General features: G+C 33.0%; 1 protein-coding gene across 5 annotated transcripts in view; it reads right to left on the bottom strand.

The window, feature by feature from the left end:
- Positions 1-704: 704 nt before the first annotated feature.
- Positions 705-8,837, bottom strand: part of ZNF214 (zinc finger protein 214) — a 53,012-nt gene continuing 44,879 nt past the window's right edge. For 3 of the 5 annotated variants that reach the window (XM_054699406.1, XM_037522764.2, XM_037522765.2), the window contains exons 3-4: positions 7,754-7,914; positions 705-6,663 (exon numbers count right to left, since the gene is read on the bottom strand). In XM_054699406.1, coding sequence (XP_054555381.1) covers positions 4,976-6,663; positions 7,754-7,880 — 1,815 coding nt within the window. In that variant the 5' untranslated portion in view covers positions 7,881-7,914 and the 3' untranslated portion in view covers positions 705-4,975. Of the gene's footprint in view, positions 6,664-7,559; positions 7,672-7,753; positions 7,915-8,837 lie in introns of those variants that run through there. The other 2 variants (XM_037522766.2, XM_054699407.1) reach the window with 2 other exon arrangements.

Genomic DNA, 8,837 nt, shown 5'->3' with positions numbered 1-8,837 from the left:
ATTAACTTTCCATAATTTGAGCTTCAACCACAGGTATTTACCTCCTTATTTCTAAATACTTGCTTATACTTTTATTTTTGCATAGAAGAACTGGGGTGTAGGCCTGAGGCACAGGGGGCCAAAAGGACTCATCAGAGACAGAGTGGGGAGCAGAACAGGCGGATCTACTGAAATACACTGCTAAGGGGAGCAGCAGGTGAGACAGGAGAAGTCTGCTGTGCCATATGTGGGTTAGCTTCCTGATGGGATGGAACTCAGGTCATAGTGGTGATAGCGCTGAGATTTAATCCTTAGGCCACCAGGGAAGCCCTACATTTATTTCTTGATTGGCAATTTTTATTACTACCTTCAGATTTTCTACTATGAGAGATGGGAACTTGGTGCTCTTAAATCATGCCTTACACTCCCCTTATCCTGTCAATATAACATCTCAATTTTTTTTTAATTTCAGTGTTTTTATGTCAGTGGTATAGAACCAGGCTTGTTAGAATAGATTTTAGTGAGTAGATTTGGTAGACCCAAAAGCTATGAATAATGAGGACTGTATTAAAAAAAACAAGAAAACCAATCAAAGTGTAATTCCTTAAGAAAAAGGATAAGGGAGAAAATGTAATTGTAGTACACATGTCTGAGACAATTAGGTATTATGATACAGACACATTGAAATATGTAACCATTAATGTTTAAAAAATTTGTATGTAAAATGATTTTTATTGTTTATGAAAATAAAACACCAATAAAAATATAAAAAATACATGAAAAGTATGAACATAAAGATAACCACAATCCATCCTATCACAGAAACCCACTAACATTTTGTATATATTCAATTTTGTTTGTGTCCAATATTTTCCCCATGGAAATATATATATAAATATAAAGAATCATACCCCCATATACAGTTCTGTATCTTGTATTCCTCACTTAACACCATAAGTATATTCTTATAGCAATATTGTTTGAAAATACATGTTTTAATGACTGTACAACATTCCAACCTATAGATGCATCACAATGTATTTGACTTCCCTATTTTGGAGGTAGGGCAGCATTAAGAAAACTGCAATAATATCATAAACATTTATCTTTGTGTGTTATATTTTAGAACACTTGGTCCAAACCCACCAATTTCTGAAGAAAACTACCTGAAGATCAGACCATAATGACAATGTTACATGCCATATCACCTCACCCTGGCCCCAGGAAGGAATCAGAGCAAATATCTGATGCAAAACTAACCAATCTAAATACTTTTGAGTAGCTTATAGTTTACCCTGGTCTCAGGCTTGTCCAGAGGCAGTAATAATAAAGATAGCTAATTTTCTTCCCCCACTCAGAAATCTGAATAGAGACCCAGCAGGAAATTACAAGTTAGTTGTGGGCTATGGAATTTGGAAAAAGAAAAACAACATTGTATTCAGAGATGTGACAATTTTAAGTGCGGATAGAATGAGTAGACAGGAAGGTTAGTCTGCAGGGAGAAAAGTGGATATCCAAAGAGAAAGAAATACACTCTTGAAAGAGTAGCCTCAATGTCTAATGGCTTTCTACAGCAAGTTCCTATATTGAGGTTTCTGCCCTTGGAGACGAGAGGGAGAGAGAGAGAGAGTCCTAAATATAAGAAAGAGTATCAATTTTAAGGCTCATGATTGGTCAAATAAATTTCAGAAAGTGAGTTTACCATCAACATAGTGTACAAGTATCCATCACTCTATACTCTCACTGAAAATAGCTATTATTTTTGATAATAAAGTGGTATTTCATAGCTTTGTTCTATTGATGTCCTCTGCCAATTTTTTTACTAGGTGTCCATCTTGTTGATTTTATAAAAGTTCATAACTCATTATGACAAGTATTTTTCCTATTCTGAACGCAACGTTTATGTATACAAATTCTTGGGTATTTTTTTTCTGAACTCTCATCTGACTCAAAAATGCATGTTTTCAACCATATTAAAAACCAACGCTAGTGTATTTTAAACATGTTCAAAGGGGTAGAACTTTGGGTTTCTTTGAAATGAAATCTTTTGCTAATATTATGAATCAGATAAAAGTGGGGTTAAATTTGTGGTGGTTTTGTTTTTGATGCACACCAGTCTTCATGAAACCGTATGGAAGTTCATGGAACACGGCTTGAAGACTTGTGCTTTATAATCAATATATCACATACATACATATGTAGTCATGAGATAAAAGTCTAATTTTTCACAAGCTAATTAAGCAACATTTACTGAATGATCTTTTCATTCATAGAGTTTTATCATGTGAAGTATATAAGCATATGTATGAATATTTATGCATAGGCAATCCATATACAGGTCTCAACTATTTAGTGGATAATTATTGTGAACTTTTTTTTTCAAATATATAATCAAATTCTCCATTACTTTAACTTCATAATTTTGGAGCAATCTCATTAATCTTTTTCTTTTCCAATGTCTGTTCTTCAAGAACTTTAGATCTTTTTAAATTTCAAATCTCATAAGGATTTTGATTTTTAAAAAAAATCAAAAAATTTAAAGCTATAATTTAGGAACTTCCTCTAAAAATACCTTAAGATTTTTCTATTTTTATTGTATTCAATTAAATGTTTTTCATTATTTTCATTCTACATTTTTATTTGTCCCTTTTTCTAAACCTTTTTTCCCTATCCATTATCATCTTATTGCAAGAGTTCAGGAAACTATTATATTTTTCATTTCTTCCTACCTTAGTGTGCAAAATTAGTTCATTTAAAATTTTAGAAATATAAGCACTTCTTTATGACTGCCTAATAAACCTTCACCTATATTATAATCATTACTTTGTTTCAATCTTTTCATTAGTAATAGCATATAAATAAGTTTTTAAATTTTCTTAAAGGGGGATTTAACCTATTTAAATAAATTTAGCATTTTCCCACTTTCATCCATACTCTCTAACTTTCAGGCAACAGAATGCCTAGATAAATTTGAAATTCATAACAAATTAATGTAAGTCCCATGCAATATTTGAGACATTTTTATTACTAAAAATATAGTTTATATGAAATTAAACTTAATTGGCTATTCTGCATCTTATTGGATCACTCCCCCATCCAGATTTTATATATATATTATATATATAATCTTTATTATTTAGCATTTGTATATTATTTTCCTGTACAACTATTTAAAATATTTTAACTTTTATAAAGTTTACTTCACTGCCTACTTAACTGCCTTTAGTGTTCTTCACTAGTCTTTTTATGCCTTGGCTTCCACATTTTAAGTTCTCTTTATGAAAGGCACATGTATATGCTTTGTTTATCTACCTTGTTATCTGCACATATAGTAGATAATCTACTTGATAGGGTTTTTTAATCTCAAAATTGTGAAGGTGTTGTTCCTTTAACACTCAGGTTGCAAACCTCTTTATCCTTTGTCTTTTAGATCTTGTAGATAACCAGAATTTTTCTTTCAGCATGCTTTCAATTGTTCTTTTTTCCCTATGCTGTTTCTAAGCATTGTTTTTATTATGGGCTTGTCTAAAATCTAGTGGGCATACACTTTTAGCTCAGGAAAAAAAGTCTTAATTTTTCTGATCATTGATTCTATTCCAAGTATTTTCTTTTATGAATTTCCATTCTCTGTACCTTATATGTCTTGTTTTATTGTTTTCACCTTATTATCCTTAATAAAGTCATCTCAAGTGTATTATAGTATTTGATATTCTGCATTACCAATTCTACTCCTTACTGTCTTACTTTGATAGTGCATTTAAAATTTTCCTGTCATCCCCTCTTCATTACATTTTTTTTTTATCTTAGAGACTCTACTTATAGACTTCTACTCTAGTTCTATTGATTTCAAGCTTTCTGTTATGCTATTGAGGACACCAATTTTTTTTAATTTTTTCAGGAAACAAATAGCTAATTTTCAGAGGTATAGATCTAAGTCTTTACAATGATATCCCTTTGTTTGGTATCACAAATTCCTCTTATTTCCTTAAACAAATACAAACTTATTTTCTTGGTAAGAGATACCTAAACATATTTGTATATCAGTAGTTAAGACTTGTTTATTCCTGTTGACTCTATTCCATTTTTATAATGGCCAAATTCTCCTTACATAATAATCTTGTGAGTGCATTTTTTGCACATGGCTCTGAGTTTCAATTTTGTTTCTAGCAGACAGAAACACTCTACAGCAATTAGATCAATGTCTGCTTGGATTTCTAATTATAAACAAATGGAGTATTTTCAGTTTCTAGCATTTACCCTTATTAACTTTTGTCCACATCTTTTACATCTTATGGAGAAAAAGTAGATTTTGTACTTCTTGTTACTTGGTGTCTGAATCCATGAACAAATGTGGAAAAGTGGGAGAGGGTAAGTGCATAATGGTCACATGAAGTGTAGTACGCCTGCAACAAAAGGATGGTCCCTGAGTTTTCTGGTTGGGAGATAACATCTCTAAGCCATCCTATCTCAGATACATGGTTATTCAATATTTTCCTATCTTTTATCATAAGTAATTGAATTCTACTTGCTCAAAAGGTAATTCTCCAACATTTGAGCAATAATTTATCTACCAGTTTGAGTTTCAATCTTGGTTCCTTTTTTTTTTTTTTCCCCCTGTGGCTTTCTAGAGATGTTGTTTCATAGTTACCCAATTTCAATTCAGACCAAAATTTGAAGTCAGTAAAAATACAAAGTTAAACATATAGTATGATTTCATGCACACACAAAGAATAGATTGAAACAGGATAAAGAGTTCCCTCCTTAAATCCTGTATAAATTTTATAATGATATTTTAGTAGAAAAAGAAAATACACTTTAATTTTAAATATATAGGAATCCTAAGGAGCTCCTCTTGAGGAACAGGATTCTTAGTGGGAGTTAGGGAGAAACTGTAAAACGTTGCTTGGGGCTACTTAGGTTGTTAATAGAATTTCTTCCAAACATCATTTATTGGAATTCAGGTTATGGTTAAGATTAATGAAAGCTGTTAATAGAATTATAAGGTTTCTCTTCTGTGACTATTATGAAGATGTGAATTCTGATCAAATCCCTTATAATACTCATGGCATTTACGAGGTTTCTCTCCTGTGTGGACTCGTTGATGAATTCGAAGAGCTGAACTATGACTGAAACCCTTACCACACTTTGCACATCGATAAGGCTTCTCTCCTGTATGGACCCTCTGATGAATGTGAAGATTAGAGCTGTGACTAAATCCCTTTCCACAATCATCACATTTATAAGGTTTTTCTCCTGTATGGACTCTCTGGTGAATGAGAAGATGTGAACGCTGACTGAATCCCTTACCACATTGTTCACATTTATAGGGTTTCTCTCCAGTATGTACTCTCTCATGAGTGTGAAGCTTTGAACTCTTGCTGAAGCCTTTCCCACATTCATGACAAGTATAGGGTTTCTCTCCTGTATGGACCCTCTGATGAATGCGAAGATCTGAGCTGTGACTAAAGTCCTTTCCACAGTCATCACATTTATAAGGCTTCTCTCCTGTATGCACTCTCTGATGAATTTGAAGATTTGAGCGCTGGGTAAAGCCCTTACCACAGTCTTCACATTTGTAAGACTTCTCTCCTGTATGAACTAAATGATGAATTCGAAGATTTGAGCTCTGACTGAAGCCCTTACCACACAAATCACACTTATATGGCTTCTCTCCTGTGTGGACTCTCTGGTGAACATGAAGTACTGAACTCCGACTAAAACTCTTACCACACTGATCGCACTTAAAAGGTTTCTCTCCTAAGTGAAGTCTCTGGTGAATATGAAGTAAGGAATTTCTACTGAGGTCTTTATCACACTGAAATTTATAGAGTTTCTCTTCTGTATGGACTCTTTGATGATTGTGAAGATTTGAGATCTGACTGAAGTTCTTACCACACATGTTACATATAAAAGGTACTTTTGCTGTGTGAACTCTCTGATGAAAGTGAACACCTAAGCTTTGACTAAAATTATCACCAACTTCACATTCATATAGTTTCTTACCTATGTGGATTCTTGGGTGTCTACATAGGTCTGGTCTCTGAGAGAAGCATGCTGCACTGATGGAGCATTGATAGAACTTTTCTCCAAATTCATTTGTTTTGTGGAAAAGACACTGTGAATTCCAAAAATAAGTTTCTTTACATTTACTACACCCACAGCATTTCTCTTCCATAGAGTGTTTCAGGAGATCATCTTGATGTATCTCCCCAATGTACTCTGGAAGGGCTTCTTCTTTTGGGACATGGGAATGCTGAACTCTGGGCTTCTTTTCTTTTCCTATGGAGAGATTTTTCCTGGCTATATCAAGATGGTATCTGCTTCCTTGAAAATCATGTAAATCATTTACATAGATTTCTCTACCAGAGTCTTGAGTATGTTTTGTTTCTAAAGACTGCCCAGGTGTAAACTTTGTATATTTTAAGTTCCTGGAATTTTTGCTTTCAAAAGTCAGTTCATAGTTCCCATACTCCGGCATTTGTGTGGAGAGTATTAACCATTCTTGACGATGGGAAAGTTCTTGCTGCTTTAGGTCTTTGGAATCTTTTTCTAGAATGGTTTCCATATAGTTTTGATTCTCATATATCTGACTGTCAGCATTCCTCCAAGCTTGCCAGCAGGAAAGATTTTCATGTTGTAGATATCCAAATCCTGCTTCGGTTTGGTAGCTCTCTTTCCAGTTTTCTAGAAGAATAAGCACATAATCCATTGGTGAGATGAAGGTTAAGTTTTAAAATGTCCAAGCATCTCAGTCATAATTATAGGAATATATATTTGGGAATGGGAAAGAAGGGTTATGACTTAGACTACTCCATATTTGGGTGAAATTCATTTGTTTGTTCATTCATATATGTATACTTTCACTCACTTATTCATTTCACAGACATATCTTGACCATCTACTACTTACCAGGCACTGCTAGAAATAGTATCTCAGAAATAGTTTTAAAGATGGATTTAATTGGATTATTCTATTTGAGGCATTATTAAAGAATAAAATATAGCTATTATTTTGGTCTATAATAATGTGGTTGACTGTGTGGGGAAAAAATGGCTGCAATAACTCTCAACTTGATCTCCATCTTTAGGTGTTCCACTTCCACATTGACTCTATTGCTTTGGTCACTAGGAAAGTAGCAAAAGTGGTACTACCAGAAACTTGGAAAGGAAAGTGTGTGTGCTTGCCCCCTTTTTGTGGTTTTGAAAATTCTGTGACCACCACTATGTAAAGGAGCCTGGGCTGGCTTCTTGAAGAGGGACATATGGTTAACACATCTCCATTATCCCTACTGATACTGATCAATTGCCAGATGTGTGAGAGTCAGGTTGTCCTATTTCCTCTTAGACTATCCAGCCCTATCCAGTTGCTCCATGACAGATGACCCATCTAAATAATTAGAATTATGAAAAATAATAAAGTTTGCCTTAAGTCACTAAGTTTGGGGTAGTTATACAGCAAAAGCTAATTTGTACAAATAGTATTTAGAAAGAGCAAATTTAGGACCACACAAAATTGACTATGTGAGGATATCTATACTTTGAAGTGTAATCCTGAAAACAAGTAAGAATAATCACAAATACCTATTAATGACATGCCTAGTGTCTTGGAAGATGTCTTGTTTTGTTTTTCTTCTATTTGTCATCTGACTTAAGACAGATTTTTGAGAATATTTCTTCCATCTCAATATAACACCTAGATAAAAGAACCAAAATATTCAACAAAATTGGTTCCAGAAGAAACTAACTCTATTCCTCAACAGCTGGCCTTACTTTACCTACTGACGTGACATTTGTGTAGTTCTCCCACATGACTTCTCTGTAGAGCTTTCTTTGAGAAGAATCCAGGAATTTCCACTCCTCCCAAGTAAAAATGACAGTCACATCTTCAAATGTTACAGCCATCTGGTCAAAAATCAGACTTTCCAGGAGAAGAAATCTAAGTGAGAGGATAGACAAAGGAATAAAAAAATAAGACATTTAGCAGGTAACATAAATCTTGATTTCAAGACTACATAAGAACAATACAAAATATAAAATTTTAAGCCCATTCATAAATATTATAGTCATCCAGAAATCCTAAATAACAGTTCACTGAATTGAATAATATATTGAAAACATGTATCATGATTAAGCATGTTTTATTACAGCAATAAAAGATATTCAACAAAAAATTGATCAGCATAATTCACTATAATATTAATATGCTACAGAAGAAAATGATTATCTCAACAGATGCAGAAAAATTATGTGATAAAGTTCATAACATTTGATACTTATATATAATCTTAAAAAAATTGTGGAAAATTGGGAATAAAAAGAAACTCTAAATTTATAAATATTCTATATTAAGAGCATACATCAAACTTTAAGCTTAATAGAGAAACTTTATACGTATTCCCTTTACTGTGGTTAACAAGATAAGAATGACAACCATCACTGCTACATTCAACACAGTACTACCAAATTTTAACAAATATAAGAAAAGAAAGAAGAGGCATAAGGATTAGATGAAGAAAAAAATGTCATTATGTTATAGTCATGCACCCAGAAAAACCAAGACTATACACATAAATCATAAATTAATGAGTTCAGCAAAATTACCAAATACAATAAAGCAACAGCATAACTCTATATCAGCCATCAACTGCTAGAAAATAAGGTACCATTCAAAACAGCAAAATGAAAAACAAAAAAACCCCACTTAACCAAGAATCTGAATAAAGAACTTTGAAGACAAATTTCAAATTCCAATAAAGAAAGGCAATTATCTGAATACAAGGAGATGCATGCTTCCATGTTCTCAGATGAGAAGACAAATTCAATAACCTTCAAACTTCCAGCTAGATTTTTTGAGAAATA

Source organism: Talpa occidentalis, unplaced genomic scaffold, assembly GCF_014898055.3.
Source record: "Talpa occidentalis isolate TD23 unplaced genomic scaffold, MPIMG_talOcc4v2.1 talOcc4.3, whole genome shotgun sequence".
NCBI classification, from domain to species: domain Eukaryota; kingdom Metazoa; phylum Chordata; class Mammalia; order Eulipotyphla; family Talpidae; genus Talpa; species Talpa occidentalis.
Note: the sequence above shows the minus strand (reverse complement) of the source record. Positions and strands in the feature narration are given on the sequence as shown.